The sequence below is a fragment of the Bombus bifarius genome, unplaced genomic scaffold (genome assembly GCF_011952205.1).
Source record: "Bombus bifarius isolate JDL3187 unplaced genomic scaffold, Bbif_JDL3187 scf7180000007984, whole genome shotgun sequence".
Lineage (NCBI taxonomy): Eukaryota > Metazoa > Arthropoda > Insecta > Hymenoptera > Apidae > Bombus > Bombus bifarius.
The window spans coordinates 5,178,492-5,195,943 of record NW_022884367.1 but is presented as its reverse complement, the minus strand read 5'-3'; the positions used below and the strand labels follow the sequence as shown (position 1 = coordinate 5,195,943).

At 34.5% G+C, this 17,452-nt stretch overlaps 1 protein-coding gene across 50 annotated transcripts in view; it reads right to left on the bottom strand.

Annotated features, from left to right (window-relative positions):
* The window catches only part of LOC117204883 (calcium-activated potassium channel slowpoke), a 106,035-nt gene that overhangs the window by 45,238 nt on the left and 43,345 nt on the right, over positions 1-17,452 (bottom strand). For 41 of the 50 annotated variants that reach the window (XM_033442718.1, XM_033442707.1, XM_033442703.1 and 38 more), the window contains exon 7: positions 253-363. In XM_033442718.1, coding sequence (XP_033298609.1) covers positions 253-363 — 111 coding nt within the window. Of the gene's footprint in view, positions 1-252; positions 364-5,977; positions 6,070-14,123; positions 14,216-17,452 lie in introns of all 50 variants that reach the window. The other 9 variants (XM_033442708.1, XM_033442732.1, XM_033442728.1 and 6 more) reach the window with 2 other exon arrangements.

Sequence of the window (17,452 nt, the reverse complement as noted above, 5' to 3'; positions counted from 1 at the left end):
GTAGTACAATCGATCTAACAAGCCCGTAGAGCTCCTTCATTTGCTTGATTAGTGCAATGAATCTGTTTAGAGCAGCGATCCACTAATTACGTTGAGCAGTCTAATTGTTCTATGTAAGAAAAGGTCAGAGGTTAATGTCTGTTATAGATAGATCAATCATACAGTGGTTCGTTGACCAACATGAGATCAAACTAGGAGAAAAATGCACGAGGTCTTATTAGGTATAGTAAAATATCGGATCGATAACCATACCTATGCAAGAAGACAACTTCCACGTCGACGTCCTCACGATCCTCGTGCAAGAAGTCCTTGAGGAAGTGCGAGACTGATTCGTAGGTGATGTGGCCACACACGACAATATGTCTGCCAACACAACGAACGAATTAGATTCCACTCCCGCTTAAGTACAGACAGTCAAAAATAAAAAAAAAAAGATAAAAAAGACTTACAAGCAACTACCATGTGTACACGCTCTATATATAATATACATACATATGTATCAACCGACTAACGATTTCGTTACGTTTTTCTCTCTCTGATTGCCAGCCAGCCGCTTTTCTGCTGTTTCCATTTGCTTTTCTTTCTTTGAACACGTTCCTCGAGAGGGTACACTTGTCGCGATGCCGCTCGAGGGCGTAAATACGGTCAAATGAATCTGCGCGAGAGCAACGCAACCGAGTGAGAAGAGAAAAAAATATGGACATCGTTGAGAACATTTTTTTTTTTTCGTACACCATTTTAGTCTGCTGCCACAATAACGAATTTTTGCTCGAAGATCCGCGTCGATTGATCGAAAACGACACGTCTGTTCGAATGAAATTTAGAATCAAATTATTCACTTTGCAAACGTTGCGAAAAACTATTGCTTGACAATTAAGAAAAATCGCACGTATTCCCGTTTACTTTTCTTTTATATATGTATATATGTATAAAATAATATATATATATATAGATATATAGATATATACATGTAACGTAGACGTAAATATAAGTAGAACTAATTAATGGACTAAACTTACCAGAACTGCGATAGGAATTGGAGTGAGTCGTTTTAGCCAACTAATGCGATCGAATAATTACGCACACGCGCTCGCGCTAGCGAGCACGCGCGCGCACACACACATACGTGGGTAAATCATCTGTGCTAGACATACAGTTATACAGACAAAAGATAAACATGACAAAAAGAACTGGATGAAATACGTAAGAGTGCAGGCTCGTTGACGTTCGATCCTTGCAATCAAGTTACAAGCACAAGATTCACTTGTTTTTAAATCTCTAGTCGTGTTAATTCTACGTGCGGTGTGAATTAATAATCACATACTCTTGCTAGTACAAAATAACTCATACAAAATACTGCTTAGAGTGACGATAACGTGTTAATTGCATCGAATAAGAAAAAAAAAAAAAATTCGCCATAGACATTCCATGCCCAATCCTCTCTACTTGATGGCATCTAATGCGAGGCTCATCGTGAACTCAGCAGACACAGGCTGGTTTGCGCGATTATACGATGTTCCACGATTAAACTCGATGCAGACGAACGAGTTCCGCGTGCTTTTCAACAATCTATCGTAATCGACCCACTCACTGCAAATGAACGATGCAACATTGTTGCGATTTCGCAGTGGTAGCGCTATATGATCCAGCATTTTTATATTTTTGCGTTATTATATTTCGTGTGTGTCGCTCTCGTGCGTGTTGCATCATTGAAAATATAATTTCACCAAATCACAAAGCGTCACTGTCGTGAAACCGCACTGTTATATCACTGATTTGACATTATTAAAATATTAAAACATCGTCGTGCTTAAATATAATTGTTATATTTATATTTATGTATATTCGTGTGTATCTACACAATTGTCACGGATCCAGTAAAAAAATCGTTCGTCTGCGTGGAATCTTAATCTGTCATAAAAATATCAAAAAAATAATAAACACACGGATCTTGTGTGCCACTGAATCCAGCATGGGCCAGAACAAATGAATATCAATAATTAGGCCTTACAGATGAGGTTATTCTTTAATCTACTATACGGGGCCGACGCTTTGTTACGTGAATGTCGAAACGTGAGTGTCGTGTATTTATGAGATAAGTTATGAGTATATCGTGTATAATTCCCTAGAATGGAGAGAGTCGCGTGTCGTTCGAGTCCTATTGCCCATGTAGAGAGAACAAATCGAATGTGGAAAAATGTTCGCACGTCGAGTTCGCACAATTCGAACCGTTACTCTTGGCAAGTATTATTCACCGATCGATTTATACATAACTGACGATGCGAGCCGGGAAAATCATTTGAAGGAGTACATCTCGTATCGAGCTTGATGCGCTTCTCTATTTGTCTCGCGGTCGAGTGCGTCACAAAAAAATTCGCCGCAAGTTCGTGCCTGTCGGAAAGTTGTGTTTAATCAAGTTTCTCGAAGAACATATTACCGATCTGACGATAAAATCGCATAAATGATAAAAATCAAGCAAAAACTTAACATACACAGTGAATATATTCGACGAGTGACACCTTAATATTGTCACTAAGACGCTGCTCGGTGTATCGAGTAGTACGTGCAACGATCAACAGTACTGCCGTTAATTATTGTCTCTGTGTGCCTATAAGATCAAGATAACTATGAATTATACAGAGTGAGTTGAGATAAATAGATTGCAAAATACCTTTCTCAATAAGAGACGAAAACAAGGGAGAAAAATTCGACGAATTCGCCGTATTGTTGTTTCTCCGGGGATCATTGCTTTCAAAGTTATCCACGTTATCACTGCCTCTAAATAAATCTACAGGTTTCTTTTTCTCGATACGTTTCGACGAAAATCTTTAATCTTCACCATGATACCGTTCGAACGAATCAATCTATCACGAGCCGTTTATTTTTACACCACAGATCTCTTTCAGCAAAAGGAAAAAGCTAACATGCGAGAAGAGAGGAAAACCTATTATTCCGGAAAACTCGAAAAACCTGAAAGTCCAACTGGAAGTCAGAAAAAAACTGAAAAAATAGTTTCTGTATTTTATTAATATTGCTACGTAGAGAAAACGCGTCGTTGCCAAAGGACATCGATTTAGCTCGTTTGTAACTGTATCTTTTAACCTTGTACGTTGGAAATTTCATCAACGTTAGCTACAACATGCAAGGGGGAAAACATATAGATTCATTTAGGAAGAGATTGATAACCTTGGTAACTCTGAAAAAAATATCCATAACAACGACAATCTAGATGTTTTATGGAGCGTATGGTTTATTCCGTGTTGGCTCACTCTGCATACTTGTATGCGTAAATCGTGTATAAGTATATTTTCATTTACATAATTGAAGGAACTCTAATTACCGGTGGTGTTGAGTTTATTGTTTGTCTTACAAAAAAAGCGTAATCCCGCTAACGGAAATTATAAAATGATGTTCAATTTAAGAAGGATGTTATATGTATGGCTATACAAAATCGTCCCTAGTCTAAAACATACGATTGTTGGCCCATTGACAATCCCTTCGTAAAACCTGAATAGCGCGTGACACATGATTAGCAATATATAAGTACATATATGCGTATACATACAGCTTTATATACGTGTATTGATGATATACGTATATAAAGCGTATACAGGGTGAGTCATATAAATTGTTACGCAAAGTAATCTCGGAGACTGTCAGAAACGTAATTCCTTTATTACATTATTATTTAATAAATATTTCGTATCATTGGAAATGCTGTTATTGCATCCGAAGAACAAAAGAAAATTATTTATAACAATTGTATACTCGAGGCAACTGAAAACGAAGGTGAAGGATATCTTGTACAAAGAATACTCGATAATCAACATAATTAATATGTATATATTTTTACTTATTTTTAATATTTATATATATATAAAGATTTAGAATTTATTAGCTCTTAATAATGGATGTATCGAAATCCGCTAATTTTTAATAATGAACTTATAAAAATTGATCAATTTCTTAGGATATATTAATATGATGAATATATTAATATTTCATGCACTGCTATAGCTTATTTGATCAAATAAACGCAAAAAAATTACAGATTTGAGAACATATATACGAATAATGAAAAAATTTTTGGGAACTAAATTCCAGAAGAATAATTATACATCTGTAGAATTAGTTATAAATAATAGAAATTTAATTTAATAATACAATTTAACTATAATGTTTCTACTACTTGGAATAGTTAAAAACATGGAGCATTTCGTTTTCTTCTGTAGTAGATCTAATAACATTATTCGATTCACTACATTTGCATGGGACGAGTCATAGATATCTCGTGAGAAATTATTTGTAGCAATTGTTGCCAAAAGCAGTATTTTTTAAACTTTCGATATTTTTATCTCTCAGTTACTAAATATCCGTTATACGTACAACATAAAGACAATACGATAAATCATAGAAAAAATAATTACACTGATGTACTTATTAGTTCCAGAGAAACAAATCTGTAACAATTCACATGGTCCATCCTGTGAGCTTATAATCCAAGGCGGAATTTCACTTTACCACTGTCCTTTCTCCAAGATTTACACGTAAAAACAATAATTAATGCTGTCTAAAACACCAAGGTTATTACACTTAAGTATTGCAACTTTAGGCCATATACATATATATGACCTAAATATTAGTTGAAAATGCAGGGTACATGCTGGGCGTTGACCCTTTGCACTCAGAGAGAAATACAGCTCCAACGTACTTATTTATATATTTTCTGTGCTCTGTGCCACGTCCGCGAAACATGATTGTACGAGTGGTGGATATTTGTCGCCAAACACGAACAATTTGACAATTTTATTGTACGATAAAAACACGTACGACGATTGGATACGGAAATCTAATGTCAAGTACATTATGGCATCAAGGTAGCGATACATTCTTCTACGCCTAGGTTATTCGGATGAATTGATCTTTTCACTTGTTATGTAATTGCAGTTAAGAGAATCGTTATTATGTCAACTAGATGAAATTCGAAAAACGAGGAATGCAAATTAATTCATTATTACACAGTCATTGTATCCTTCAAAGTATAACTTTCGTCTTTAATTGAGAATGAAGGATTCAAAATATAAAAAAAAAAATAAAATGGGTATAAATTTCTAGTATTTTTAATTAAAATTTCATCCAGATGAATTTCTTTATATACCATTCGCTCCTCGTTGTTCGTGAAGATTCGAGGAAACTAGCGCGATAAAGCCGTATTTGTCCCAAGTGCGGTCAAGTAAACAAACAAGCTAACACCAGTTACTGGGGTATGGTGAATCTGAGATGGTAATTGGACTAGCTGATTGACTGATAGTGTCGGTGGACAAGGGTTAGGGAACTGTGTTCTCGGGGACTGTGGAAGCACGGTTGCATTAACGCTCACTGACAACTAGTTCGAAGAGCCGGTACTGAACTGCAATTCTGCGATTCTAAATCACTGCCTCTATACGTGTATAATATAATATGTGTATATTTATATATTTACTCGCTAATACCGTAAATATATAAATATAATACGTTTATATACTTATAATGCATCATATACGTGTGTATGTAACGCGCGTGCTCGTGCCCACGCGTACGTGTTATGTATATTATGTTTACACGTGTGTTGGGTGTAAATATAAAACGTAACGGGCAATCCAAGGAATTTCTTTTTCAGGCTTGTCGATGTAAAAGATATAGTATTCTATTCTGTGTATCTGTGACAATAGAAACATATCAAGGGGTCGTGTAGGTAATCTGACATCGAGGCAAATGCGATCGTGTGTTAAGTACTTTAGATGTCCAGGTGCATACGGACAAAAAATATATGGCAAATTTCATGACGTCGTGCTGGAGACAGGGAGAGGGCTGTTGTAGGAAGATTCAGGTGTACATCATATACAAGAAGGGGGATAGTATGAACAGTTTGGTAGTAATTAGGACTGCGAAAGGTGACTCAACTCGGGAAAGCTAGTTGGTTGGCTGTGTCTCTCACCTGCGACCTCGCTCGTTCTTCAAAGTGCCGCCATACTTGTTTCGCGTCCCGATCAGGTCAATTATCTCGGGGATACAACTGGCGAATATGGCCTACACCACGTGATAGAACAAAACACAACACTCGCATCAATACACTTGTGTGACAAGGGTGGCAATTTGTATGCTTTATTTTTTGTTTCTCTTTTTTTTTACATAAGACTCGGTCATGTTTTCTTTTTCTTTTTTTTTTTTTTGGTGAGAACCGGTATCGTCTCGTCCAGTCGAAGTGATCGCTAAATGCGTCGTACACAGGTGGTACCTTAGCTAGTTTTTTTTTTTAGTGGGTTATATTTTTTTTCTGAGCTGGCGAGGGGGAGGAAATTTGCACTTATGACGGAAGTAAGTTTTGGCTCAGCTACCGGGCTGCGCGGCCACTCATAGAGACACGATTAACAGTGCTGTACCGCTATGCGTGCCACGGCCCAAATAGTTAATAGATATGGAAACGAACACGTTCCAAATAAAGGGCGGGGTAGGTAGGCTACCTACACCTAGGTCCTACACTCCTACACCTAGGCCTAACGATAACTACACGTGCCGACACGTCTACCTAGTCCATTGGCAGGTAGCTCGTATGTATTCGTTGAATTTTGCGCGAACTCTTCGATACAACAGGATTCGTTTTCCCTTTTTCTTTCGTTTTTTGTTTCTTTTTTTTCGAGGGTTATATTTCGTTTGACTAGCTCTTCACAATGAAAAATAATCGCTTCTACCTGTCGGTGGATATGTATGAACGTCGATGAACGGATCGAGAAAGTTTTAGAAGAACATTTTCTTTTTTTTCCCTTTTGGGTACAAATCTTTCTTATTTTTCCTTCTTTTTTTTGTTTTGTTCTGTACGTACGAAAGAGTACAGCAACCTCCTGTGGTACGAGATATCGTATCGAACAAAGCCGTTTTACCGAAACGAAATTTCCAAGGAATTCGAAAGAAGATATTCCTATTTGACGAGGGTACGGTGTCATTGCATGACTCGATATATCGAAGTTATTCTAGTCATTGGCCTCGTGAGATCGAAAGACGCGTTTCAATGTGCACTGTATCGTTGCCGCACGATAGAAAATATTATTGCACTATTCTAATTTTAGTTAGAGAGCAGTTAGCGAGCGATGTTAGCGTCTGATTAGTTTATCACTCGTCTATATTAGCGCTTCACACAATCGATGTAGTCTTTAGAAATGTACGAAATAGCAAAAGTAGACATAGTTAGTATCCTTAGAGTGTCATTTCGGCTATGCCATATTATCGCAAATGTTAATGCGATTCTCTTTCTTCCTCTTCTCGAAGCGATCATAGGATGTTCTCGATGTATGTGTCCACTTCGAATATGATAAACTGTCGAACTCGAATGACAATTTCGAAGCTAGTGCACGTCCTATGATTCTACAATCTGTTTTATATTCTTTTCTCTTTTTTTAAGAAGAAAAAAATCGTCGATCGGCCTCTTTGGATTTATAAAATAAATTTATTGAGTCAGGTGTATTATGGTCGATGAATGAAAGATTCCTTCGCCAAAAAAGAGATACTATTGCTTTTTTTCAAACGTTCATTTGTACGATAGATGGAAAATTGATTAAATGATAAACTTGATGTTATAAAGAATTTACGTAGACAATATAAAACAGTTTATAAGTGTGTGATGTTAAGATGAAGCTGTCATTATAATATTACTTAAAATTTATAGCGATGATAACAATTAAATTCGATTAATGATGTACAAAAGTAATTATACGTATGTATTAAATTCAATTCGTTATATGAATTCATTATGTAATGATATATATATATACGGATCCAAAAAATCGTAGTTATATAAGGGAAATTTGATCAAGATTCATTTCTAGAATTATCTCAACCTTGGCTTAGATCTTTCATTTGTTCAAATTAACGATACATCTTCGAAATAATCAGTTTTATTAAAAAACTTAATACAAATATCCATACTTTTTTCTATGTCGACTATGTAAAATAGCAGTTCTCAATCACCATATTGCAAATGTACAAAAATGTTTATGAAATGTTTCTGAAATGAAAAACAATATATAATACAAAAGATTTCAGAATATTGTGCATCCAAAAATATACAAGTTTATATACAATATTTCAGATGTAAAAATAATAGATCATGAGTGATGATGAAAGAACCATTTCTTATCTAATATACATATTTCATCTCGCTTTATCTATATAGCAAAATTAACATAATTTGATTAAAGTGCTCGATAGTGTTGCCCATGACACACTTGTAAATGTGATTATAAAAAGTAAAATGATATCGAACATATTGTCTACTAGAGAAAAGAGCACTTTCTTCATTGTTTATTATATTATTGATAACCTTAATGTAAATGATAGAATTTCGAAGTATCTTCCATAGTATAATTATATCTTCGAATGACATATATACGTTCACACGTATCAATACACTTGAGAACCGCTAATTAAAATTATGCACGTCGACTGATAGAACAGGCCAATAGACGATCGATCTCGACGACTAATTATCAAGAAAAGAAGCGTGCGTCTGCGGCAACGAAGTCTGTGAGCGTAATCGCGTTATAATACATCGCAAATTATTCTTTTTTCCTTCTTCCTTTTCTGATTAACGATATATTCGAAAGAAGAGTGTTTCTTGGGACATGGGCTAGTGTCAATCTATGCGTGTATGTTGTCTCTTTCCCGCTTTCCTTCTGCTCAGTGGTGCATGTCTGTGTGAATAAATATCCGTATATGTACGTACTAGCACTTCTATGTATATGTATACACACATGGAAAAAAATACATGTAATGTATATATAATACAATATGTATCATATATGTACGTCCATACACGAATAAATATTTGAATGAATAAAAAAAAAAAAAAAATGAGAAAAGAAGAAGAAAAGAAAAGGTATATGTATATGCATAAACACATATAACGTGTTAACGCGATGATTGTGATGGATATTATGAATCTTTTTTTTAGCAATTCTCTCTCGTGTAAATACTTTTTGAAAAAAAAATTCTTGAAGTCGCTGCTATGAGTGTTCCCCTGTCCATATGAGACTGCATACACACATCGTATATAATACGTATCGCATATAATATACGTGTATGCATATGCATGTAATTTGTCAAAGAGAAAGAAAGGAAGAGAGAGATAGAAAAAGAGAAAGGGAGAATAGATCTTTCGATGTGGCTGAAACTAGAGGCTATCTATGTGCCTGAACAACGAAGTAGGATAATGAGTAAGCGTTCCACGGGAAACGACGGGAAGGCTGTTCTAAATATGGTTTATAACCATTTTTCGATTTGCAATCCATTATTTTCTCATTAAATCCTTTAAATACGTACTCGTACAATTTAAGACCGACTAAATATCAATATATTCGGAAAGAGTTGTATATTGCATAGAATTTCGCCATTTTGAAATTTAAGATCGTGGTATCAAAGAGTTATATCCAAACGATAGTAAGTCCAAATAAAAGACGATAATACGCGAACAAAGATTAATACAAATATAGTTTAATGTCTCGTAAACTTTGTAAAAAGTATTCTTCGTTATTGAAATCGTTTAAGTATCGATATAACAAACATCATAACGTGTATATGTATGTATGTATGCATATACCGTGACGTATCTACGTTAACTTAATAAAAGATTACAAGGAAAAAAAGAAACGCAAGTATGTTAGACCGAGCTCGATTAAATAACTTCTAAATAATTTACGTTCAAAGGATCAACGATAAACCATGCTTGGTTACTTGTTCTACTCTTATTATCATGCGAACACGAACAAGCGGATAGAGAGTGTTCCGATCTCGTTCACGCGTTTCGCTGGCCGATTCAGTCTTACAGTACATACGCCTTCTCCGCGTTAGGCCCGTTCGACGCCAAAAGGTAAGCATTGTCTGTGTTGCGTTGAGTGTTCTCGCAATTATACGTGCAATTTCTACTAGTAAAATCCCTAAAGAGCAGCCGCATGTGCCTACGCCTGCACCACCCTTCTACTGCTGCGTTCTAATTCAAGTGCCAAGTATTATATCTTATATCAAGCCAGAAAAAATCGTGTCTCGATCTGACGATGTGAGGCTTCTCCTTTTCGCTCGTGCGTCGAGTGAGAAAAACCGTTCCTTCTCTAACAGGCCATTCCGCGACGGGTTTCTTCACCCTTGGAAATTCTACAGGCTAGCCAAGAGCACTAACGCATGCCACCAAGAAACTCGGTTCGTGAATAGAGAGGGATAGGTAGAGTAGATAGATAGAAATAGAAATAGAGAAAGAGAGAGAAAGAGAGAAAACAAAAATTGCCCACGAGTCGCTGATACTTTTGGGATTTCTTTAACCGCAAGATAGAAATTTCACGATAAAATTTCTCCTACTTTCTTAGCCTGTATTTTAATCGTATTACAGTTAATCGATTAATGTTATGCCTCGGTTATGTTTAAAAGTATCAGCGACATTCGCAACCCGCTGCTTCACGATTCCTCCTTTCCATTCCGTACCATTCTACCGATCACCTGAACTTCACGATCTTCCCAAAAGATCTACGGTCCCACACTACTTCAATAACCATGGTATCTCGATTCCGGTACGACAAATACACCGCTCGAAAACGTTTATTAAGTTCCCTAGGACAAACTGGAACATTGATCGATACAAAAAGAAGAGAGATTATTTATTCTCTCGGACAATCGGAATGGCTTCAATAAGATACGTTCCGCGTCATTGAAGACGCTCGTAGATCGAGGAGTATAATATCCCGAATTTGCAGTTTCTTAAATTTTGTTCCTTTTATCGAAGAGAACGTATATATATATATATAACGATGGAGTATAGAAAATTCATCGTTGCGTCGATCATTGTGCTTTTTCTCAAGAAATAGCGAATAGTTTAGAAAAAGTCGAACGATCATTTTCCTGTTTCGATCGATCTGCTTGACGTAATAATATCGAGGTTGCATAATTCGTTTGATAATATTCGATTGACAATGTCGAGCAATCCCTATCACTGGCATCATCGAGTTTTCCACGATGGCGTAAAAACTGATACGATCGAACCCAGTAAATGGTATCGAAAAACCCCAACTAATCGTTTCCTGTTGATTAATCGATACAAAGATCCTCACGCTGACATATCACGATCGTATCGGTAACATATGTGCACTGTTTAGTGATACATCATAGTTTCGAGACAGCGTGTAACACGTTTCTAAGTGACGATGGAGAATATTGGTAGATTAAAAGCTCTTTCCCTTGAATCTCATTGCTTCTTCGAATATAATACTTTAAGTCAGACCGATTTTCATATTTCTCTCAATTAATTATTGAGACTATGCATCTTTTATAAAGTATGAAAAATATAAGCATTAGAGTGGATATATAGAAAGAAATGGATTATTCCAAGAATGTCTCGTAGTTTTAGTATTGAGAATATACTTATAGTAGCATAAAGGGACGATGTTTAAATTTTCCATCGTTTTAATCTTCAGTTCTTGGAAGTCACTCAAAAGGTAGTTAGGATAATTTCATTATTTAATAAAACATTTTGGTCTTGCTTGAAGGTTTAGTTAAATGAAGTTTAATTGTATTTATATTGAAATAATACTGATTCAATAATTATGCATAAAAAATAGGAGATTACAACATAATAATAAAGAAAGGTTAATATAAATTGAGATACACAACAAAGTAATAAAAAAGAAGTTATAAATGTTTTATGTAAAGCATGTTAAGTGTAAAAAGAGTGGATATACATTTATATGTATGTACGTTGCTTCAGAGTATCTAATGTTGCATGATCACCTTAAAAGGAACTATATAAATTCATATATCGATAAGTCGATACATTTAAAAGTCCGGTTTATTTCTACTGACCCATACAAGAAATATTTTTCACCAATTTTCTCTACCTTTGCTTAGAAAGTATCTACAGCTTCTCCTAATTGAAAAAGAAATCATCTTATATATACATATATAAGATAATTATATATATACATATATGATTATATATATTATATATATACAGTGGATTTGACAATTTCCATTCACCTTACCGACACTCCTTCGACAGAATAATCAAATTTATAACCAAATTGACAATTTACATTCAATAAAGAGTAAAACAATTATTAAAATATATTGTACAAGATATTGTTACAAAATAATTATGTAAATAACTTCCCCCTTTGTTGAGAAATTATTTAACCGTCGATCGAGGCTTTGGTTGTTATTTAGAACAAGTGAAAGACTGGTCGATTAACGTATCGAAATCAGCAATTTTATACTAATTCTCTACAAAACCTCTACAACAAAATATAGACTTAAAAGTGCACGATATAATAAATTTGATTAATACATAAATAATATACGAATTAAGAGTAACTATCTGTGATTAAACAAAAAATTAATCATGAATTAAAATAAATCACAAAATCAAAAACGATATATACAATATACTTCAATGACCTGGTTCTTGTTATTATGTCGCTTAAAATATTAACTTGTTTGGAAATAAATTAAAATAAGTTTGTGAGTTTGTAACAATGAGAAAATAAACATTGTGTATTTGCAACAATGAGAAAAGCGATATTTTATAAATTGTAATAAATGAAGCAATAGTAAAAACGCTGTCGATGCAGCCAATTTATATTCAATATCATAATCAAGAATGCATATATGCGTAGTATACGTAATTCAATAAATTAGAGTAAGATGTGCTGAAAATTTTCAATCCATTGTATATGTAACAAAAAAGAAAAAAGTGAAAGAAAAATTCGCGTGATTGAATGATCGACCAATCGGTGTTTATTCAAACGAGAACCAAGTCGTGGAAGATTTTCATTACACGCAAATCAACGTTTTCATGCCGAAGCAATCGACGATCTATCCTGTTACGCAATTAAAAGCAGAAGGATTGCCCGATCCGACGTGAAAAACAATGGCGGAAAACAAAATCAAACGAACAATACGCAGCGATGAAACAAATTGTATAACAAAAAGAGGAAAATATATCCGCGCCTTATTTAAACATATATATATATATATTGAAAAAAATCGGAAGAAAAAATGAAAATTCGTCGACGAATCGGTAAAAAGGAACAAGAATGTACAAACTACAAAATCTCGAATCCGTGCGGTGAGGCAGTCATATACATATTACCATGTATATATGTATATATGTATAACAAATGTATATATAAAGATTCAGAAAGATAAAGAAAGAGAAAGAAATAGAGAGAGATGCAACAGTAATATATTGATCTCATCTACTATAGTGTATATAAACATGTGTGTATAGAACAATAAAAAACTCGTGTGTGTACTTTTCTTTTTACAAAAGTCCAAGCATACCAGCACGTGTTACCAAGATATATTTGCTAATTTGGTAAAAGGTGGGTAAGAAAAGCGGTGAGAGTCAGCACAAGGTTACGTTAAATAAACGGTGAAAGAAATGGTTTTTTAAAAAAGGGTAATAGTGATCTCAGAAAATTTGGGATGCCATGTTTTCTAACAGTTACGGACCAGGTATAGTGAAGGTGAGGGATATTTACGCTAGTTAAAAAATTACTCTGGATAGCAGTTGCGATTCCGTTTATATCTTGACAAAAAAGAAGATCCAAAATTAAGGAACGTACGTACCACATGATCTCTTTCGTCAACAAATATTGAAAGGATAAAATAATCACGAATTAATTAAAAAGTCAGATTTCTATAAACGATGCTAACAAAAAGTTTCTTCGATCACATTCTTCGAAAAATAGATTACGCGAAAAATTCACTCAAGTATCTTTCTCTTTTGTATTAAAAGAAAGAAAATATCGCACATTATCAAAATTCCAATGTTCTTTCCGAGTAAAAATCTTATCGTCAGCATCGTCCTCGTAGCTTTAAAAAAACTCTCGAGCAAATTTAAAATATTCGATTTACAACGTTAATTTTTTGCCCGTTGACGGTTCCAATCGAAAGGAAAAATATTTAAAAAAAACGATAAACGAGTCACTTTGCTATCCAGATAGTCTTCGCTCCTCCTCGCAACTATGTGACTACAAGGATAACAGTTCAGGGACTAGTTTCAAGGGGTGTCTTTGGCTGGCTTCCACGTAGGTGGATATCTGGGATACCTGCGTCCACGCTCGCGCTTGTACTGGCCACCGTACTTGCAGCGGTTCGCGGCGAGCTCCGTGATCTCTGGGATCCAGCTGGCGAACACCGCCTACACACCCACAATCATCCGTTGCCGTCAGAACAGAGCCCTAGCCTGAGTTTTCTGGTTTATTTCTTTTGTTTTATTTATTTTCTTTATATTGCATTTGCATTTGCATTAGCATCTGCATTTGCACTTTTGTAATTTGTATTTTGTACTTGTATCTGTATTTGTTTGATTCTTTTCATTTTTTTTTTTTTTTTTTTTTTTTTTGTTTCGTCAGTGTGTGCATTGTGCATATGTATCGTTACATTCGTCTTCACTCGCATTCATTTTATGATTATCACAGTTTTCATCTCCTGAACGCCTCTTTAGAACGCCTAAAACGAAATACACGCTCGCAACGCTTCACTCTCTGCTCAATCGCTTGCGACTACCCACGGAAGTGATCCTCGTTTTGTAACGTTTGAAGGGAGGCTAGCGAAAGATTCGATCCCTTTCAAGTTAACTTCCGAGAATGAGATAATTCTGAGATGCGTCAGATCACTGAAAAAGCAATCTGAATCTAATAATCGGCGTAGAACTTAATCGAATCGTTGGTTCAACAATTAAATGGGTTATTGTAACTGTTTCATTCAGAATCACTTAAGTTCCGTTTATTTTTGTTCGTTTGAGGCTCCCAGATTGACGTTCCAATTTTTATATTGAGATTTCTATATTGAGATTGGGTTAGGAATTTTAGATCGTGGAATTTCAGTTATTTCGAAAGAAGGTAAGGATTTTCGGAATTGTGAAACAGTTACTATCACTTTGTGAGGTTATTCAAGATATTAAGGTTAATCAAAGTTCGATTACAGAAGTGGAATATTAATGAACAGTTGGCTGAATGTGACTTTCAACCCCATAACGAAGATACCACTTATTGAAACGCTTAAATAGAAATCGATAATTATTTTGGAAATGTGGCTAAAAGAACATATTATTAACGTGTTGTTAATAGATGTTTTTGTTCGTTGCAAGAGATATTAATTATAGTACCTAGACGAACTCTACTCGTCAAACGAAATCTGGCTCGATTTTGTTAATGTACACAATGGAAGCAAACTTGTTATCTTGTTACTCAATCTTGTAGTAAAAATTTGAGTTTTCGATATAACAATTATATCGACTTACATAGAACTAGGAATAAAAGTTTAAAATACGCCCTAGTTTCTGTTAAACAGATTTTAAAATAACTGTCATATCAATGGAGTATATTTTCAACTTTTCCACGTGATAAGCACAAATAGCTGAAATTAAATGTAATATGTCAGATAAATTGAAAAACCACGATAATAACATTCTCAATACTCGAGAAAATACTTCACAGAAAATGAAGTTTCTAAACAGTTAACAATTTCGTTTTATTGTTTTCCACGTGATTTCAATCTAAGCCAGGTCTCGTTCAAATATCGTTTTTCAACCTGCGACACGTAGCTTGACGCGTAGACATTCGTCGTCCATTCTAAACACCTCAATTGATTCCCACATACTTTGCATACACTCTTTGTTCGTGTGTGTGAATGTAGAAGAAAGTGATACTGAATTAAGTAGCTTTGACTACACCACTCACGAGTAAAATAACAATAACTTTGTCAAAACCACAATACACGACATGGATAACGTAAATCAGAAAAAATTATAACATTTAAAAAAAGAAACGATATTTTACTGCACGTAATATCGTTATTTCATAAATAAACGATCAATCACATTTCCCAAAAAATAACATGAATCCACTATACTACCCTAAAGATACAGTGTCGTTAGTTTCTCATATGTTATTTTATAGTCACAGTGCGATGATCCTTCGAGTACATCACTCTAATTAACAGCATTTTTATACGATAACGACGTATGTTTCCTATTGAGAAAGAAACAAGCGTCGCACGAAGCTTCGTAAAAATTTCAGACTTCAATTAACTGGCATGCAGGCTCTATTGTAGCGTGTGATGTGGACAACTTACAACCACAGGGTGGAGCACAATTGCGTTGTACAACAACATTTCTGCGATGACATCGTCTGTCGTCAAGAGTGCTCGTACGTGAATAAAAACATAATGGTATTGCCCTATATAAAGGAATACAGGGTAGAAAATAAACGAAAAGTGGAACGAACATTTTACATCGTGTATCGCACTTTGGTCATATATGAAAATGTATATAGGAGTTCTGAATCGTGTGTTTTTAGCATCCTTCGACAGGTTTGACTTCAACGTTTCTTAATAAATAAATTGACCGATATAGTCGATCTTTAGATTTCTTAATAAATAAATCAGATCCGCAAAACGCGTACGGATATTATTCTTATTGATAACTCGCGAAAAAGAAACGAGAAAAAAAGAAACGCCAAAGAAATACGATGTAAGTGATATTGGTCAAACATTTTCGTTTACTAAATGGATATTATGTATCTTGAGTGAGTTACATGACTATGTTTGATACTAGTGAGCGATATTTTTTGTATTTTTCAATTCTTTTAAATTGTTAAACAAAGAGAAAAAATACGATGCAAGTGATATCATCGACTATTGATGTAAGTCGAAAAGTACGATGAAACTACTGCTTGCTACTTTGATATTACAATGCTCAAGTGAATCATGACTCTTTGTATACACTAGAATAAGATTACTTTTATTAATACAAAATTTCATCGAGTATCACCACAAAGTTAGTGTATTCTATGCCAAAAATATCAGTTAAGAGCTACTCTAAAAGCATTTATAAATGAAAATAATAAAAACTCCGTGAACCTCACTTTTTCATATCGAATATTTCTATAGAATAACACATTTCGTTATAAAACAGCTACTGCTCTCCGTATGTAAATAGATACGATTTATTTTAATAACATAGGTCCTTCTATAGAGTGCACAAAACTTTCCTAAATGATTATAATACTAACAAGCGATATTTCTTATATGTTTTAAAATCCCTAATAATAAAAAATTAGGTAACCCTTAAATAACAGATTAATAAGTAAATTAATCTTGCTGCTAAGTCACGAGAAAATTATCCAAAGTAAGAAAGGAACAAGAAATAAAAAAGAAAGAAATACGATGTATGTAAGTGATGTTGGTCAAGCATAATCGCTTACTAACTTAAAATTATGTATCTCGTGTGAATTATATGTCTAATTCTAGTACTAATAAGCGATGTTTTCTTTGTATAATATACATGATCCTACGTTAGAGGTAGCAGACTAAAGTGGCAAACCGTGCAATCTTGGCAAAAGGTGTGCTCTTGTTATAACTCTTGTAAAAGTAG